This window comes from Labrus bergylta, chromosome 1, assembly GCF_963930695.1.
Source record: "Labrus bergylta chromosome 1, fLabBer1.1, whole genome shotgun sequence".
In the NCBI taxonomy this organism is placed as follows: domain Eukaryota; kingdom Metazoa; phylum Chordata; class Actinopteri; order Labriformes; family Labridae; genus Labrus; species Labrus bergylta.
In genome coordinates this window covers 10,797,666-10,817,673 of record NC_089195.1, presented here as the reverse complement: position 1 = coordinate 10,817,673, position 20,008 = coordinate 10,797,666, and the positions used below count along the sequence as shown (strand labels likewise).

The 20,008-nt window shown below is 38.9% G+C and overlaps 1 protein-coding gene across 4 annotated transcripts; it reads left to right on the top strand.

Annotated features, from left to right (window-relative positions):
• The first annotated feature begins 119 nt into the window (after positions 1 to 119).
• rgl3a (ral guanine nucleotide dissociation stimulator-like 3a) lies at positions 120 to 17,297 on the top strand. Of its 4 annotated transcripts, none has more exons than XM_020653320.3 (19): positions 120 to 211; positions 715 to 768; positions 1,519 to 1,774; positions 5,944 to 6,233; positions 8,579 to 8,623; positions 8,876 to 9,045; positions 9,202 to 9,362; positions 9,455 to 9,766; positions 9,869 to 9,972; positions 10,368 to 10,452; positions 11,657 to 11,728; positions 12,363 to 12,449; positions 12,545 to 12,577; positions 13,011 to 13,132; positions 13,239 to 13,334; positions 13,605 to 13,740; positions 13,871 to 14,134; positions 14,656 to 14,770; positions 15,314 to 17,297. In XM_020653320.3, the coding sequence occupies exons 3-19, from the start codon at positions 1,586 to 1,588 to the stop codon at positions 15,457 to 15,459; spliced, it is 2,427 nt and encodes an 808-aa protein (XP_020508976.1). In that variant the 5' UTR covers positions 120 to 211; positions 715 to 768; positions 1,519 to 1,585; the 3' UTR covers positions 15,460 to 17,297. The 4 variants fall into 4 exon arrangements, with proteins under 4 accessions (XP_020508976.1, XP_029136906.1, XP_020508975.1 ...); XM_029281073.2 differs by having other exon boundaries at positions 135 to 153; XM_020653319.3 differs by lacking the exon at positions 120 to 211 and having other exon boundaries at positions 272 to 768.
• Positions 17,298 to 20,008: the final 2,711 nt, after the last annotated feature.

Here is a 20,008-nt window from a genome sequence, read left to right as displayed (position 1 = left end):
GGTGTTTTTTCAAACCAATCAGAGAGAGGAGGCGGACCTTGGCACTCCGCTGCAGAGTTTGAATGGCTGCCAGCAGCGTGAGTGAGAGTTTCCTCAACATCTCCTGCCACCTGGTCTCCCACACATCATGTTTCAGCTGGCTGTGTGAGTCGTGTGAGTCTTTGTTATAAGTGATTCATTTTTAGAATATTTCCCTCTTTCCCATCCACAGGTAAGAAGCATGTTTTTCTTTAAGAGGATTTCAGCACACTCTTAAATGTGTTTAGCCATTTGTTGTTGAAATGCAATATGAACAACTGTGAAGTGGACCCTATTCAACCAATGCTTGAATATGGGCCACTTTTTATTTCCCTGCCCTTACTTTAAGCATATGTCAATCATTCTAATGTTATTGACAGTGTTTGTATCACTGTAGGAGTAAGGTGCAAATGGGGACAGGGAGAGGTTGTGCCTCAGTGTAATGAGGAGGTCAGTGAGTTGGAATGATTGGATGTGAAATACAATCAAAATGGGACACAATTATGTACCATTGAGGGTCTACAGACAAACAGGGAGGAGGCCACACAAACACACACAGTCACACACACACACTCACGCAGAGAATCATCCCACACAAACACACAGAACAATCAGTCCTCGGTGATAAATGCCAGAGTCTCTCCGCTCCAAGTTTCACAATGTCTTTACTTGAATTTTCTATCTGGACAAATACAGCTCTGAATATGGAGGTCATCAGGATTGAGGAGACGCTGATTCAACAGACGCAAGGTTACAGCTAAGTTACTATATTTAAAGGGTTAGATGGGTTTTGGTTTTTGGATGCTAAGATATACTGAGTTTTCTCAGGGATGCTGTAGAAGAAATGTGTTTTCTCTAGATATGGATTTTAGTGAATTGTTCTATCTGTTGATTATGTGAGAGTACTTTTTATTGAAGAAATATTTGATGGTAATATTGAACATTGAGCAGGTTCATGTTCTCAGTGATTGTTTTCATGATCTGGCCATCTAAGACGATGCTAAAGTCATACATTTGAATTGATAATGATACAGGGCTGCTTGTATTTTTATTTCTGTTTAGCCAAACTGGGGATAACAGTCACTGATATGCACAGTTTGATGCAATTTTGTGGATTTAAGTGAAGATTGCTTCATGAGTTTGGACAGGTTGACTTAAATAAGAAATGTATTTTTTTTTGACTAAATATAAATCATATTATTGAGCTGTGATGCTCATAATGATTTAAGTAAAACTCAAACATTAACCCTGTTTCTGTCCTGCATGATAAATCTAACCATGATTTTTTTTTTTTTTTGCTCAATGCGGCCACTAACGGAATAACCCATGTTTTTATTTTTTTAATGCTATTCAAAAGAGCTGGAAGTTTAAAATTTGACCTGCTGCATCTAACAGTTGACCTGGACTTTTCCTAAATAAGTGGAATAAAAATAAATTCCAAATGAAGTCATACAGCAAACAACCATGTCTGATGTTTTCACACTTTCCTCCATGGCACAGATGAGGCATCAGGTGTGGAGGAGATCTGACGAGGTGTGTGGGCCTGTATCGTGACACAGAGTGGGAGATGAGGACCGTACTTTCCGTGTGTGGAGGTGGTAATGGAGAGGAGTGCCGCAGCCTCCGCAGCAAGGTGGGCAGAATGAAGAAGCTACTTTGGCTGCGGCCCAGTCAGTGCGTGGACGTCCACACAGACACCGAGCCTGGCGTGTGGCTGACGAGCTTCCAGCTTTTGGACACTGACGGACCGTGTGAGGTGAGTTGAAACAAAACTACACAAAGTGTCTTGACTCCTTTTGTAGGTGATCCGCCTGCTGTGTTACAGCGTACTGTAACAGCTTCTCCCGGTGACCTCACGCCTATTGTCATCTTGATGCTTATCTGACATTCATCTGATAATTTTAACAAAGGTCACGAGTCATGGAGTAGTTTCTTATAATGACATGCATGGAAGCGAGGTCAAGAAGTCAAAACATCAAGACATGTGACTCTTCTGTCATCTACCAGGTTATGATATAAATATTTAGTTTAAACGTAACACAAGAGATGCCAAATGCACTCAGAACGAACGGTGGTTCATCCCTTTAATATAGATTTTTATTTTCATTTATTTAGGTTTCCCCCCTTCAGAAAAATTTATATTATGAGATAACCTTTAGCATCAAATATTTGTATGTAAGTTTATTAACATCTCCAAGGCTGCATGAGATAGCATGTTAAATTGTATGAGGTTATAGTGTAGCCAAAAGGCTGACTTTACACGTCTGTCTGTATCAGCATTAGTAATGAATTCATATCACCCACTGAGGGCTGCAAGTGATAATTATTTCACTGTTTGCTAATCTGATATTTCTTTTCAAGACTAACAATTTGCTCTCCCAAGTGTAACATAGCCAAATAAGAAATCTGCAAAAAGGCTTGTGACTCTTCAAGTTCAGTATTTAGCTAGAACAACAAAACAACCCCAAAGAAACCAACTATTACATTACTCCTTATATATATGGAGTTATAAGTTAAGAGACTAATTGCTCAATCACTAACATGGCTTATTTGTGTGTCACACAGCTGGGTGGTGGTGTGTTTTTGTAGAAACACGTGTTGTTTTTTTTAATGAACTTTCAAACTGATATTTATTGTCCTCTGATATTTACGTCATTTAGTGATTTATTTGGGGTAACTGGGCTACTAGAGTTATCATACACATATCTGTTAGAGAGTAGCTGTCATATATTCAGTCATTATTTACATCAGGTTTGTACCTGGGAACTTCCACAATTGCTATCTTAGCTGAACGTTTTTGTATTTTGTAGGTCATCAAGATCAGCAGATGTTTTGTTACACTTCATACGAACGTGCCCAGACTCTCCAGGAAGTTTATAAAATAAAATAAAAACCCTGTATCTGTGTTCTCTATTTCCTGCTGATAAAAAAGACTTTTGAATTGTGTTTTTGAAGGAACAACTTGAGCCAGGGCGTTATAGAGTCATCCATGCTTGTTGGTTGTCTGCCACCTCATCAACCATTCATGTGTCTAATGAGCACTAATTGAGGGCCGTCCTTTTGTTTAGCCTCTGTACAAAGACAGAGTGGCTGGGATGGATGAGTGTAGATCTTTGGTAACGAGCGAGAAAGAAACTCATTAGAGAAACAACAAGCTCATTATTTTCTTTGAGCTAAAAGAGCAGCGGACAGCCTGACAAAAAATGTCCTCTGTGCTCTCAGCATGTCGGTGTTGCCACAATGTGTTTCTGTTCGTCAGCGTTTTTCTGAATGTACTTCTGTGCAATGTTTTCACCAGTACTGAAGGACCTTAATTTGCATATTTCCTTTATTTTATTCTCCCATGAACTCACACGCTGAAGTCAATAATAGGAGCTTCATGTGGTATGTCTACCACACCCCTGACACCATAGGCAAGATCATCAGCTGGAGACAGACGAGAAAAACTAGATTCCAGACAGGATTCTTCAGTGACAGAGGCTCTGAAATGCACTGTTCACAGCATTTTGATTGTCACACTTCTGGTAGACAGATCATTTCCTTTTGCATCTTACATTTAAGGTGTTCCTGTAAAACAAAAAAAAACAAAAAAGGTGTGGTTTCTTTTGTAGAAAATAGGTATTTCCTGATCAGAATGAGGAGAAGGAGGAGCAAATTTATAGTTAGAGAGCTTTTCCTTGATCCAGACAGAGAGCTTCAGGAAACTAGCAAAACTGATCTGTAATGTTTAGAGTTTGGCCACCAGAGGTCAGAGTGTCATCTCTGTCTTTGATTCTTACATGGAAAGAAGTTCAGTTCAAATTTCTTAAATTCTGTTGTAGGACAAAAAAAAAACTCTTAGTCCGGTCAGTAAATATATTTGATCCATGTGTTAAATGCTTGGCTTACACCCTTAATCAACCTGAATTATTTCCACCACTCACCACTTAGGAGGTGGACTGCCATGAGTAAATAATCTCTTAATGTAGCAGACTTTATAAAGCTCATACTAATGCAATATCTTTTATTATGTTATAAGCTATAAAACTATGAAAATAACTTTAGATTATACTTTTCTCAATAAAAACTTTAAAATAATTGGTGCAAAATTCACAAACAGCCTGTATCTATTATGCTTACCCTAGAAAATCTTGGCAAGTCACTTTTTCAAAGACGGTGAATTCTATCAAACACCCTTAAACTAAATATAATTTCTTCACTGTAAATGCATTTCAATTGACTGCTTTTAGTTTGCCCCCTAACTTTGTATTTAGCTTTTCATGCAGCCCAACGCGAAAGGGATCAGGATTTCAGTATGCGTGTCATGTTCAGGTTTCAGTCATAGTCTCATATTTAAATCTGAATCATATCTGAATATTAATTCGCAAACTCTTGATATTCATTGGTTCATAGCGTAAGCCCCGCCCTTACCAGTCCCTTAACCACGCCCATTCCCTCCGACATTCATTCTCCTCTCCAACTAGTTTACCTGCTGTCACTCTCTGCCTGTCGCTAACCTCAATGACAGTTGACACTTTTTTTTTTTTTTTTTTTTTTTTGCTTTTAGTTTTCAAAAATGAAAGTTTCATTTATTATTCAGCCTAAAAACTTTGTCAGGGCAGAGCTGAAAGCCTGACAGTTTTCCTGCGGCGCTGTCCAAATACGTGAAGAGACAGGAATTCTTTACAACATCTCCGCTGAAAGAGCAAACATGGGAAAATGGCCCTTGTCGATGGTAGGTTAAAATACATACTCTCTGCTTTGTTTTGAGTGCAGATAACGAGATGCAGTGTATTAAAACATGAGGTTGTATTGATATTTTTTTGTAAATTGGTGTTGTTGTTGTTGTTGCTGGTTTACAGGTGAACCTCATTAACTCTGACTCATGTCACCAGGACAAACATGTGCGAACACAATGGGTTTACTCATTGAACACTGTCGTTCTGTCCCGTACCTTGGTTATTGTCCGAGTGTCCTTCGTGTGATATCTGGTGTAATAACTAAAAGATTCTGTTGTTGAAATAATATGGTGATTACATAAAGCCCGTATGGGAGAAGTGCTGTAATGTTGTCTATACCTGTGCAGTCATAGAGGCTCATTGTAGGGCAGTGCATCGGTGTTGAAGATGAGGTTTGATCTGCCTTATTTTAATCATGTCATTGTCATTGATAATGTCATTTACACTGTACATACATCATTGATCTAGACTACAGTGTATTAGATTTAAAAAGCTTAGATTTACTTTGATTATCAGAACAACTGGCATGATTCAAAAAAAAGTTTGCATACACACAGCCACTAAACTGCGATGTGGTATAACAGTGAAAAGAGTATTGTTAAGTTCATCACCCAGAATATGACTGCTATCTTAACTGTTAGCCTGCTGTTTTTTTGTTTTTTTTGCAACTACACGTGTTTAGTAAAATGCATTTAATGTGTTATTGTTCCTCTACAAAAGGTTATAGTGAGAGGAAACAAACAGAGGGATATACTCAACGCGTAAAAGACAGTGGTGCAAGTAGCCTATGTAAAAACATTTTTTAAAAGCTGTGGCTCGATAACTTGGTGCTGTATTTGTGGACATACACATGCTTCTCTACCCACTCATCGGGTTAGGGTTAGTCATCAGGTGTCTGTCGCGTAATAGCGCAAGGCTGGGTCACAAGCAGAAATCTTAGGAATGAAGGTGAGTGTCAAAATAATTTGGTTAAACTGCAAGGGTTTAAAGAGATCATAACTTTTTTACAACATTAAAAAACATTAACTTAGTAAAAGTTCCTGGTAGTGCAGAGATTTTTTATACTTCTCCAAGTTCAGCAAGTTGTCTCGGTTTCTATTTTCCAAAGGAACAGTATGTATTATCTACCATATGAAGTAGAAAGCAGCAGAGTGTATTATAAACGTATTTGTGTACGCAGATCTTGAACTTGCATTCTCACCTGCAGGACCCAGTGCAAGAGTGGGGAGAGGAGGAGGAGAACGGGGCTGTGTTTGGCGTCACGCTGCGCAGAGAGCCGGTCTTGCAGAGCTCGGACACAGTAGAGCTCCCAACAGCCTTCAGCTTTGTCCAGTACCACACGGTAAAAGTGCGCAGGTTGAAGGTCGGCCCCCTGGACCGTCTCGTCACCCACCTGCTGACCCCAGAGCCGGACGAGCCCAACTTCAGCCACATCTTCCTCTCCACCTACAGGGCCTTCACATCCACCGACACCCTCATCGAGATGCTGTTTCAGAGGTAAGGAACTTACCATACCAAGACTCTGCAGACTTTAGTTGTACTGAGACATGTGTTCATGACACGGTGGCAAGCAAGCTGACAAATGAGAAAACTGAGGCAGTTTGACTTCTGTCTACTCTGTTAAGCATTTCAGATTTATCCAGATATAATCACTGTCAATATGCATTATTTGCATCATGTCAACTGTTAAGCTTTAGAGCTGCAGAATTACAATTTGATAGAGCTAGACTAAACATTCCAGGGTGTACCTCGCCTCTCACCCAATGACATGCAGCTGGGATCGGCTCCAAGTGTTTTCTTTAATGGAATTTCTGCTGAGCAAAAACCTGAAATCTTTTAGCTTATTGACATTGATTTGATATTCTTTTGTGTGCTGCAGTATACAGTATACGTCACCAGCATTTACAACATGCCTGAAGCATACATCTATTGCTAGAGATGACGGCTAATGACCACATTTTTAGGTCACCTTAGGTATTCCGAAAGCAAAGCTCTTGACGCTGCACAGGTTACTATGGCAGGTATTATCGTCATGAACTAAACAAAGCAGCGAGCAGCTTTGTTCCATTACAGATGGGTCATGTCGACACCCTCCACACCCAGCAGAGGTGATTCTCCACCTAACAAAATCACAGTAAACTATGCTCTGAGATTTACTGTTCTCATTTAGCCTAAACATTCACTCACAGAAAAGCCTCTCTGGTTTTTGAACTTCCAAAAACATTTGTGGGGAAAAGTGAAGATTTCCCAACAGTTTTCTTTGAGCCTCGTTTATGATGACTGAGAAGCTCAGACCCGGTTCATAGGACCTGTCCAGTCCTTTGTCTCTCTCTGGTCCATGAAGCTTACCCTTTCTAATGGTTTCCTCCTTGAAACCTTCACCTGATATTTTTTGTCAAACAGTCACCCTCATAACTGTGATGCTGGTGGCAACATGGTTCGTGTGAGCTTTATGTGGGGTCAGCCCAAGAACAGACTTGGAAGTGTGTTTTCCCTCCTTTGCCCTACAGGATCATGTTCAGGATGTAGCATTTTGTTGCTGTCATTAACCTGTAAACCAGCTGTACTGTGTCTTAGTAGAGGCTGTATTACTTTTTTTTTAAGAAATGTGTTTTACATTCTTTAATTTCTGAATTTGACTATTCTCCTAATTTCTGACTCATTGTGTCAATATGAAGCAGAGAGAATGACCCTGATGTAAAGGCCAGGGTCTGAAAAATATCACTATTGATAAAAAGCTTGACTTAAATTGCATTTACACTAAAATGATGCCTTAACGGGCGATATTGTTCTGTCTATTGTTGGTGGGAGGGTCTCTGTAGGGACTCTGAGTGTTGCTGGACGTTTCCACAGGATGAACAGTGACGGAGGAATACACCCTGATACATTTTTACAGGATGTTTTCTTGTCACTTAATGTGGTGATTGTTACTTAAATGTAACTGTCAAGTAAAACATTTTTTTAGAATTCACAATTTATTGCCCATTTCAAACATATACAAAATGTCACATTGAACAGTTGTGAGACTTGCCTCGCAGCTTTAAGAAAGATAATTAATGAAGAAATACTTATATCATGACAATAAAAGGCTGAATAAAGATACTTCACACTTTACAGTCACTTGATTTCATCATAGGGCAGAACAAATACCAATTATCAATACTTTGGCACATTTTTTCCTATGTGTTGTTCAGTGCTCTTTTAGTTTACAATATTTTAACTATTTACTGTTGAGAATTGTATAAATGTATAAGTGCAGCTTTTCACCCTGTCAATTTCGATCATTGCCAAGTTTACAATAATTTATTTATTTATTAAGATTTATTTTTGGGCTTTTTGTGCCTTTTATCTGAGAGATAGGACAGTGAATAGAGATGGAAATCAGGCAGAGAGAATGGGGATTGACATTATTTTTACAGTCTATGGGCTTGACATGCGGGAGCCACAGGTCGGATTTGAACCTGAGCTGCCCGCATTGAGGACTATAGCCTCCATATATGGGACGCTCGCACTAACGACTGTGCCACCAGCGCCCCAAGTTTACAATCATTTTGATGTAAAACACTTACAAATCACATTTTCATATTGATAACAATACATAATATATTTAACTTAAATCAAGATATAACATAACAACATAAAGACAATTGAATAACAAGAAATAAAATCGAATAGATATTAAAAATAAAAACCCAACCAATGGAATCTAAAGTCTCAAAACACTCCCCATATGAGGGGGCTTTTACGGCCGTTTGGATCTGTTCTTTTACTGTTGACGGCTCACCCAACACATCAAAGATTTTTGTTACAAGTAAAATAATTTTTTGTTTAATCTTTCACAGAGATGAGTCAATCACCAACCTGGATAAGACTGTGTGCACACGCAGGTGAGTTTTTATTTTTTATTTTTTATACACCTTTTATGACCAAAGTCGTGTAGATTTGTCTTCAATCCAAACTGAGATTTGATAATTGACTTTAATTAGCCAATTTTTAAACATAACATAGTTCCATACTTTATGAGATTTTTTATTATCTGTGTGTTACAAAATTTGCCAATGTTGCCAGACCTTGATCTGAACAAGTGAAGCAATAACCCTAAATTGAAAGCTTTTTGATTTGCCTCTCCCTCCCTTCAGTACCTTACCTCCAGTGATCAGGCTGTGGCTGGAGGAGTACAGTGAAGACTTTCATAAGCCCCCTCAGTACCAGGCTCTCCGGCTGTTGTGTGTCCAACTGCGGCGGCGTCTCTGTTTCAGACGATTGGCACACACTGCTGAGACCCTCCTCAAGAGGCTCCAGGAACAAGGTATGAGGCAACGGGAGATGTAACCTGAAGGCTTCATTTCAACCTGCCTTAATTCATGAAGAGCAGGCCACTTTTAATCTTTGGGTGGCATTTAAACTTTAGATAACATCACAATTTGTGAAGTGTTGTTGATGTATGATTTGGTGTGTTTGACAGATTGCAGCCAGTCTGCGTCAGTGCACCACAATGAGTCATCGAAACAGCAGCACAGTAATCTGGAGGACGGAGTTGAGACGTGCATGAAGGAAGAAAACAAATACAACTTTATGTTCTTCACTGAGAGAGAAGTGGCAGAGCAGCTGACCAGATTGGACGCTGTAGGTTTCATTATTCCTTATCTCAAAGCTCATCTTTGTGTAACTGTGGGTCACTTGTTTATAATGCATCTCCCTGGCATCATCTCCTTCAGGAATTGCTCGTCAGAGTTGTTCCTTTCCACTGCCTGGGCTGCATCTGGTCCCAGCGTGACAAGAAGGAAAATCGGAACATTGCACCCACCGTCCGTGCCACCATCTGTCAGTTCAACGCTGTGACCAACCGTGTCATCACCTCACTCCTCTGCCCGTCCACTCCCAGTCCTTCCACTTCCTCACCCATCTCATCACCAGGCTCTTCCTCTACCTTCCTGTACCCCTCCGCTTCCCCGAGCTCACCTCGCCGTGCTCACACCAGCCCCACCCTCAGAGCACACATCATCGAGTGGTGGATTGCTATCGCTCAGGTCAGGGCCCAACAAAGTTTGAATCCCATGAAAGGTTTTCAATGAGGTAATATTAATGCCCATACATATCCTTAATATGTTTCTCTTCTTCTTTTTGTGCAGGACTGTAGACGGCTAAAGAATTTCTCCTCCTTGAGGGCGATCCTTTCAGCCCTGCTGTCCAATGCTGTGTATCGCCTCAAGAAAACCTGGGCTGCTGTCTGCAGGTCAGAAAGTAATTAGAATATACAAGACTTATTTCAAGGGGACATATTATGAAAAATCCCCTTTTACAGTGTTTTTGAACATATATTTGGGTAACCTGAGTCTCTACCGACCCACAAAATGTGAGATAAACCCATCCAGTCCTTTGTTTGTGGTCTGCATAAGTCTTACAACACAGAGAAAAGTGCTCCTTTTCAAATTTGCTCAACTTGTGATGTCACATGTTGGATTCTGGTAAAAAAAAAAAAAAATCCCCTCTCCTCTGCTGGTATCTCCACCCATGGACTCCACCCTCCCTCTAGAACAAGACTTTATCTTTCTTTAAGCATGGAACCCCGATTAAGGTGAATATTCAAAAAGAATGCTGTCTTGACGAGCTGAATTTGTTTGCTTTTAGGGAGAGCATGGACACCTTTGACCACTTGTGCGATGCTTTCCTCGATGAAAACTGTGTGCTAACCAGCAAAGACATCCTGGTGGAGGTAACTACTTTTTACACACACACACACACACACACACACACACACACACACACACACACACACACACACACACACACACACACACACACACATCCTGTTTGCTCTGTCTTATAAATGAGGGAAAGATCTGTGAGGATGTATTCGTGCTAGCTCTATTCTGGGGCATGGTTGGAAGTGTGAAGGTGGAGGTGAAATGCTGTGGCCTGTTCACTTCCTGACACTAGAATCGCTGAAGAAATGATAAAATACATATCACAATGAGACGACAATAGGTTACTTTCTAGTATGCCCAGGCTTTGAATTGTTGATGCTCTTTCTTTAGTAATTTGATTGATTTTCTACTTTTTTCCCTTGACTTTCCTTAGACAATATTTATTGTTAAATTCATGATTTTAGAAAGACAATCTTGTTGGAAAGTTTTTGTCGATCAATTCAACAAAAATAATCTTCAGATTAAGCCATAGTGAAAACAGTCGGTTTATAGGATGAAGTCAAGTGTTGTAAATGCATGTCACACTTTAAATATAGTTCTAAGAAACAGCCAATGAAGTAATCGTTTTTCTCTGTTGTTTCCAGACAGCCTCTCCTAGTGGTGTGCCAGTATTTGTTTTCCCTTTAACTAGTCATGTCATGTCTTTTTGAGCCCATGAATCTGAATGAATGTTCAGCGTTTAGTTCTCCTTCAATTCTTTGTCCTTTGTTCCCAGAAGAAAACAACTCATATGAATGTGTCTGACATTACTCATCATGAGCAGCCCAGTTTCTATTACATAGTAGATAATATAATATAATAATAATATAAAGGGCATTGTTATTCTTTCACAGAAATAAAAGTTGAAATTGAAGTGAAGAGTTAAGAACTAAAAATAATGAGATATGATTGAATATATTGAATACAGGCTAATGATCTCCATGTAAACCTTGAATTTCCCCACTGTGGATCAATAAAGGATTATTGTAAACGCCCGAGGGCATTACCAACACAAAAGGATGATGGCTTCTGGCTGTTTTTGTCAACACAAGCTGCACTGTGGAGGCAGCCTCCCACACCCATTAACACTCTGTCAGATGGTGACAAACCTTAAAAAGAAAAGTTATGCAACAAGTGTGCTTTGCCAGCACCTTACACCAAATGTCATTTATCAACACTCTAAGGAGCTCTTATTTTATTTATGCTGACTGGAGTGCTGTATGTTCTCTGCAGGATGAGAGTCACCCAGATGACAGTATTACCCCAGGCTCCAAGTCAAGTGTCTGCTCAGTGTCCAGACAGACGGTAAGAAAACAGTCATCATTTGTTATAACCTTAAATAACATCGGCTTTCATTTTTTACTGGCTGGTCTAGCTGACATATTCACTTTATTTTACCAGAGGTTCTTTTTCTCTGCCTAGATCATCAGTTCTACTTCCCTAAAGTCACATGTTGTCCAGCTGTTTTCAGCTGCTATTATTGACACCACACTTCTTGTTCCCTTTTTCTTTTTTTAATCTGTCCATTCATTCGACGGAAAAGATAATACAAGTCAAATGACCTTTAGATTTTCCCTTCGCTTATGGAAGGATAATAAAGCTGACGACAGTGAACAATTCTCAGTTTACTCAGTCCAGGTGGGGCTGTGTGTACAATGTTTTATACCCCCCACATCACTCTGTTTGATTATTGATAGTGATGTGTTTATAGAGCACTATCATTACATTTAGCGAATTCAATATTCTATTGTTTAAGTTTCCCACTCCTTTATTACTTTAAGCCTTTTATGCAAATGTTAACTTATTTTTGTTGTGGGGGAAACTTGTAGGAGGCCACCACTGTATTTGAATTTTCATCTTCTCTTTTTTTCATTTCCTTAAAAGACCTTAGATTTATGTGGATTAACTATTTCTTGTGTTGCCTGATTTGTGTGCTCAGAACGTAGACAGTGGCGTTGTGCCGTACCTTGGCACTTACCTGACTGTCCTCACCATGCTGGATACAGCACTGCCTGACACTGTGGAGGTGAGCACACACCAACACTCACTAACTCAACTTTTTTCTTTATATATGTAGTCTATATTCATAATTGAAACTTACTGCTTCCTTGTTTTTGGCAGGGTGGACTCATCAACTTTGAAAAACGCAGACGGGTAAGTGTCGCCTCCTAGTGGTGTCTTACATGATGGATATTAGTTTGAATAGCCAGTGATATCCTTTTTTTTTAATTTAACCTTTGAGATAAAAACTCACTGAGATTAAAAATAAATCTCTTTTCAAAGAGTTTCCAGGTAGCAGCACAGTAAACATAATTTCTGACTAACAATGAGCAGCCATACAAGATATATAAATAAAGAATACAATATTTTGTATGATTTTTTTTTTTTTAAATTTTTTATGGGTTTTATTTTGATCTATGTAGGGGTGTCTTTAAATCTTTGTTCAGGTTAATATAAACATATGGGCGGGGGGGCCAGTGGGTGTTGTCAGATGTATAAAAGATCACCATAGTCCAATGTATCCAGAAGAGAAAATCATATTTTCATGATTTCTGAAGAGATTTTTCCCCTTTTTTTTGTCTTGTAGGAGTTTGAGATTCTTTTCCAAATTCGGCAGTTTCAGGCTTCCTGTTCCCACTACAAGCTCCCAGTCAACACTTGTATCACCAACTGGCTTCGGGCACACACACTGCTCACAGATCAAGAGAGGTGAGACAAACACACACTGACACCACTGTGATAAGAGTTAAAGGCCATAAAGTGGATTGGAGCTTTGTTTACTAATTTATCTTCTTCTTTTTTTTGTCTCCTGAAGCTATGAGCTGTCTCAAGACCTGGAGCCTCCAGTCGACCCCTGTCCCAACTCTCCCAGCTCCTGGAGCAGCCGACTACGGAACAAGAAACTCACCACGTAAGTCAGAAGAACCACCTCCAGCCTCTGAAATTTTACTCGGCTCCCTTGCCAAGAAATCTTATTTTAATAGTTGAATAAAAAGCTTTTAAATCTGTATCTCTATGATGATCTGAAAATACCCATTTATTCATAATTCAAACAAAAAGCATTCTTTGAAAGATTCCAGATTCTGTACCCTAAAGATAATGCTCTCATGACTTTTAAAACTTTGATTTCAGCTTCTGTGATCTGAAACTTAATGCCTCTGAACTGCATTTGTGTGTGCAGGTTGCGAACATCAAATGACTGCACTCTCAGGAAGACCCACGCTGACCAGATCAGTGTGTCATCTTCAGGCTCCAGCAGTTCAGAGTTTGACGATCTCTCCGTCCCCCAGCCCTCCCCTCTCAGACTCAAACTAAAGGTATGAGCCCCCAACGCTCTCCAGTCCCATGTGGTGACAGTCTGAGTGTATGGAACCAGCAAGGACAAAGTTTCAAAACCAAAATATTGTTTTAACTTGCTTACTTCTCCTTGCTCCTCCCCTCCCTTAGTCCTTCTCAGGCTCTCTTCACAACGTTGCAGAGGATTTCTCCTGCACCTCCATGTCGTCCACCTCCTCTCCCAGTCTGTCCAGCTCATCTTGTAGCTCATCACATCCAGACCTCAGTTCTCCTTCTCTTGTCCTGAACGAGTCATCAGCATCAAGCTCTCCTCCAGCTGCTCTGCCTGTCTACAACAAGCAGGTTGCTGACTCATGTATCATCAGGGTCAGTGTGGACTGCGTCATCAATGGAAATGTCTACAAGAGCATACTGGTAAGGACAATGGGAGGTCACTCAGAAAACCAAGTTGTTTTAGAAAGAACTCTTTGGCTGAAATTAACGAATATTTCCATTTTAGATGTAAAATTCATTAATTCAAATTTAAATTGATGACTGATGATCAATTTCTTTTGTATTGACTTTTGGGTATAGTTTTCATACAAGGCATTAACATGTTCCTACCACACCAACACCAACCATGTGCCTTTTGCTAATTTATATTCTTGTGTAAAATAAATAAACAATTATCTTAAGTGGGGTTTTTTTTGCTGAAAAATTGCTTATTCTCAAATGGATTGAGTTAAATAACATTTATTTTTTACTTAAATCATTTGTGATTCATCTTAATGTAGACCAAGAAGTATGTACAATATTTTTTTAAAGAAAAAATATATACCTTGTAAAAAAATGTAAAATGAGGGAACAGAGAAGTCCCATTTCTTAAGTCTTCCAGAGATTGAGGGTTAGACTGTCCTGTTTGTGTCTTAACATCTGGCCGTCTGATCCTTCTCTAGCTGACCAGTCAGGACCACACGCCTCAGGTGATTCAGAGGGCTCTTGAAAAACACCACATGGAGGATGTCAGCTGCCGGGATTTTAGCCTCTGTCAGATGCTCAACAATGGAAAAGGTAAATATTATACCTGACTATTGTCAGCTCTGTGTGATGCTTCAGGACTGCAGGTCTAACCTGCCAGTTGTAATCATATTCAAGACACCAGGATCATTATAGTTTAAAGCAGAATGTGAACTGATTAACAAAGCTGTGGAGCAGCATCAGACCTTCATGGAAATGTTCTACAACATAGAGTCAGTTGTCTGTTTTACCTTAACTACAAGAAATGCACCTCAATTTTTTTTAAAGAAATGGCTTAGTTCAAACCTTTTTTTGTTACATAAGCCTTTAAAATGCCAACTACTTTTTTATGAAAAGACAAAATGAGTTCTCTAAGTGAATTAAAAACTATAATGCAATTGAGCTTCCTTTTTTACTTGTTGCTTTGATTATGATTTAATTCTTTCAACACAAAGATTAATGCAGACATTTCCAAAAGTGAATCTCAGTCTCTTTCACAGAAATGTTAATGTCTTGACATTAAAAGAAAGCAGTTCCAATAGGCTAAGAGAAGTCAAACTTCTCCCTTTATTCACTGAATTTCTCTTTCTGCCCCAGAGCTCCTGATCCCTGACAATGCCAACGTTTATTATGCAATGAGCACCTCTGCAAACTATGACTTTGTGTTACGACCACGCTGGAGGAAACACTTTGGCTCCTCTTCCAGTCCTGGGGCTCAGCACAGGAGTCGACATATCAAGTGAAAAGCATCCGACCTGGCTTTTAGTTAGGATTTATATCAAGAAGATGGAGGAGCTGCTCAACTGCGACAGCGGCCAAAAAACTTCTGTGGCCTTTTGCAACTACTCATCACCATGAGAATATCACTGTGCTGCAAATATGAGCTGCCCGCCACTGCACCATGCCTGAAAATTTGGAATTAAGGTGCTCTCTGCAAGATGTTTATCTTCACCAGGAACAACCCTAAGACATTTTATACCGGGAGTTAGTCTGGCATGAATAAGGAGAGGTGCAATGAGAGGAAAGTTGCCAAGGATGCAGAAAAAGAGACGTCAAGAAAAAGCAGAGAAACACTACAGGACTTTGGATATGATATATTCTCACTCTTTAACGTGTTATTAAATAACACCATCTTTTGGATATGTGAACCAAAATCAACTAAAGACCCATTTCCTTCCATACACTTCTGTATTTTGGACAAATTGAGATCACATTATGGATAATTCCTCACCATAAACTGAACGGCACTTTATGTTTTCTCTGCTGCTAAACAATAAAGATGAGACATAGCTGAACAAAATCAGTCCAGCTAACAGACTGGCTGCGATTCATGTTCTGGGAATGGTTACATCAGGAATGACTAACCTCTCTAACCACACACAGCCAGTGACTAAGGAGGGAGACGTACTGTTTGTTGATGACTAAGCATTTCCCAATGGACCGGAGTTGGATGTGACATTAGTCAGGATTTAAGTCGTGCTGGGCATGAGAAGAATGATGCAGTGTTTGAAACACTGTTAATCCTGACATGAGATCGTATTTATCTGGCAAGTCTGTTATATAGATTCTGTCTTCTGCTAGTTTAAGATGTAAATGTTTGAACTTAACTTAAATTGTATTAATTTAAATAACTTGCGTTTCAGTATTCAATTTTTAACGCTAAAGTAGAATGTTAATATTATATTTTTTTGTTTGTTCTGTTTGGGTTTAAGCTCCATGTTGGATCCTTTCTTTAGTCTTTAATGCTGAATACTTTTCTTGGTGTCTAATAAGCTCACAGTGAAGGAAGACTTTTTACTTTCTGTTGTTATGAAATGAAGGATATATTGTATGTGAGCAAAGGGTGCACTTGATACAAATGTTAATACTCATAATTCATTTTGACAACTGAGGAGTGGAGAGCTGTCCTTCTGATAGCTCTTTTGTTTTGCTGGTTTGAATTTGTTATTGAGGTCAACTAAAGACAGACAGCCCTTTTTACAGTGCTTTGTAGCTTTTTAGATGACATTGTCAAAGAGATTAATCTGAAAAGTGTTTTTTATTTTTTTTATTTGGTCAAATGGAATTGTTCCAGTATGTGAATTTTATTTTTTACATAAGATCAGCTCAGCATTACAAATCCCATCCCAAAAAGCTTTTAATGCAGCAAAATGAAATGTGAAAACTGGTTACAACATGGAATACTATTTGTTTTCAGTGTTTGGACGATGCCCACAGGGACAATCATAACCCTGTTAGAAAATGTTTTTAAATGACTTTAACAAATGAGCCTTCTGTGCAGGGTTGTTCATCTCTGAGTGCAAACCTCAGGTTAGAGGACGGTAACAAAGGGCTATCAGCTACAAAATAAAGTATGAAGGACTTTTTAGCATGACTTCTGTTATGTCTGTCAGCTGTGTTACACTACTAATGAGTTATCATTCACTATGCTTTGAAATATAGTAGTAAGGTTCTCAACATTACACGCTTTGCCTGTAAGAAATGTATTTCAACAGAATTAGTATTTTTTAAAGTTAAATCTAAGCACTTAATATTTATAATTACTATTAAATATCCACAAATAAAGCCAATTTAACATCTATCATGAGTCTTTGTTTTCATTGTTGTATAGTTTGTCAATTATTTTCTCCAGAAAATTGATATGATTGAAAAAACAGAAATCTAGGCCTACGTTTCTGACTGCTTTTTGATACAAGCTGTTTCTTTGAAGGTTGGTAAGACTGAAAATGCTGAAACTGATCAAAGTTATGGTTGAAACTGACCACAAGGTGGAGCTAAACACAAATACTTTGAGTGTTTTTAACTGCGTTGCTTTCCATGATGTACAAAGTATGAAACTAGTACGTTTTTTTTTTCATTTCTTCCTACTCAAATCATTTTGTTTATTTCACTTTATAGTTATAACAGATTTACCATTTCTCTTTTGTTCTTCAACAACTTATTCTTTTATTCTTCTCTTATTCATTATGTTGTTTTCATTGTTATAAAATCATCATTCTTGTTTATTATACTATACATTTTACTATGATATAAGAATGATAAAAAACTGAACATATATGATTTGCCTTGGCTTTCAGAAAAAAAAAACATTATATAAAAGAAAAGACATTCATGGAGTGACCTACATAATGTGAATTAAGTTCAAAGAAAAGGTTAGAGGGAAAATTGGATTTCTTCAGAAATTAGATTGCTAAAATGAAACAAGTAATAACATGACTTGAGCAGCAGAAATACAAATACCGAGGGTGAGGAGAATCGGGTCAGTGGGCTCTTTCTCTGACCTCTGCCCCTTGATACAACACTACATAATGCGGGAGGTTAAAGTTCACAGGGACAGATGGGTGTGAGTGTGTGTGGTGTTGAAAGGTTATGACCTGTCTGGCCACTTCTGCTACATGTTGCTCTTGTTTCTGTATTTTGAAAACTCACTTTCCACTCCCAGGCATTAACGCCTACCTACCTGCATGTGCAGTATATTGTTTAAGTAATGGTTTGTATTGATGACTTTATCTGCATCAAATGGCAAACAGGGCCATCTCTTACATGTGTGTGTGTGTTATCTCTACATTGGTTTATACTGATATAGTTTCAGCAACCCTGCAAGATGATACACGCATCAAGGGGGGTGTGTGTGTGTGTGTGTGTGTGTGTGTGTGTGTGTGTGTGTGTGTGTGTGTGTGTGTGTGTGTGTGTGTGTGTGTGTGTGTGTGTGTGTGTGTGTGTGTGTGTGTGTGTGTGTGTGTGTGTGTGTGTGTGTGTGTGTGTGTGTGTGTGTGTGTGTGTGTGTGTGTGTGTGTGTGTGTGTGTGTGTGTGTGTGTGTGTGTGTGTGTGTGTGTGTGTGTGTGTGTGTGAGAGAGAGAGAGAGAGAGATACAATATCTAAAAAAAACAAGCTTTGATTTTTCTCCCTGTCGTTCCTACTCTAGCCACTGTACTATCAAAAATAAAAGCCCAATAATAAATCTTAAAAGTAAAACAAACTTAAAGTACGTTGAGGGCAGATCAAACCGCTCACTCTACCTATAGACTGACCAGCATCAGGTTACTGGTATGATGTGAAAGTGTGTTGACCTCAGGAAGACTCACAGATGATACTCGGTTTACATGATTTGTGTGACATGGAGCGTTTGTTGTATTTAACAGAAGAAACAGAATCATTCATATTTTTTTTGTAGCTCAGAATGAAATTCAAAAACTAGTTTTACTGCAGTGTGCCCTGTTTATTCAACTAATAATAACCAGGGACATTGCACTTGCATTAAATATATGTTACTGATGTTTTCTGTTCTCACTTTAAATGGTGAACCGAATGGGTCTGAGCCCCAAACCTAGAGGAACCCCACACTGAGCATTGAGGGAGAAGACCTGGACTCTAAAGAGGATTGCATCATTGACTCTGTCAAAAGCTGCTCTGAGCTCAAAGGGTACTAAAGCTGAGGGTCTGCCAATGACAGCAGCTAAAATAGGTCACCTATGATCTTGAGAAGTGCAACTTCTGTACATTTGTGAGCAGTAAAAGCTGATTGGCATGATTAAAACATTCAGTCATGATTTACTGAGGCTAACTGTTGATATGCACCAATCCTGTACAGGAGATTGGCTAAAAAAACAAGATAAGGGATACGTCTAAAACTGTTGAAGCCATTTAAATCAAGACTTGGTTCAAGTTATCAGAGCTTTTAAAAGTACAATTTTGAATGACATTTTTAATAAGTCCAATTGTTTAATTAAAGGATACATTTAAAAAGCCAGAATTCAGCAACCATTGATCTTTGAAAAGTTATCTACTGACAATGTGTACATCTCAAGTCAGATATTTGATTTATTCAAGAAGCACAGCTTTTGAATCCAATGTTTAAATATATTCAAATACTTTTACAAACTTTTTGAATGATGCAACTGCTTCTTTATAACCTTGACCCTAGTTACAACCCCACAATGTCACACACATGCCCTGACACACTTACACATTAAGCCTAAATCCCTCCATACAGACAGCTGTGTCTTAAGTCACGTGTATGTAACCCCCACCCCACCCCCCTTCTTGTGTCAGTACTGTACACGAGTTGCATGTCTTCAGTTCACTCGACTGAGATTAATAACCAACGACTTAGTGTGCATGTGATGCATAGGCTGCTGTGTGCGTGTTCCTGCAGTAAAATGTTAGCGTGCAGTGTGTGTGTGTGTGTGTGTGTGAGAGAGAGAGAGTTGCATGCCTTCTCAGTCACACAGTTATATGGTACAGTAGGTCAGTGGGAGAAGATTTGCTTGCATGCTCATTGTGACATCTTG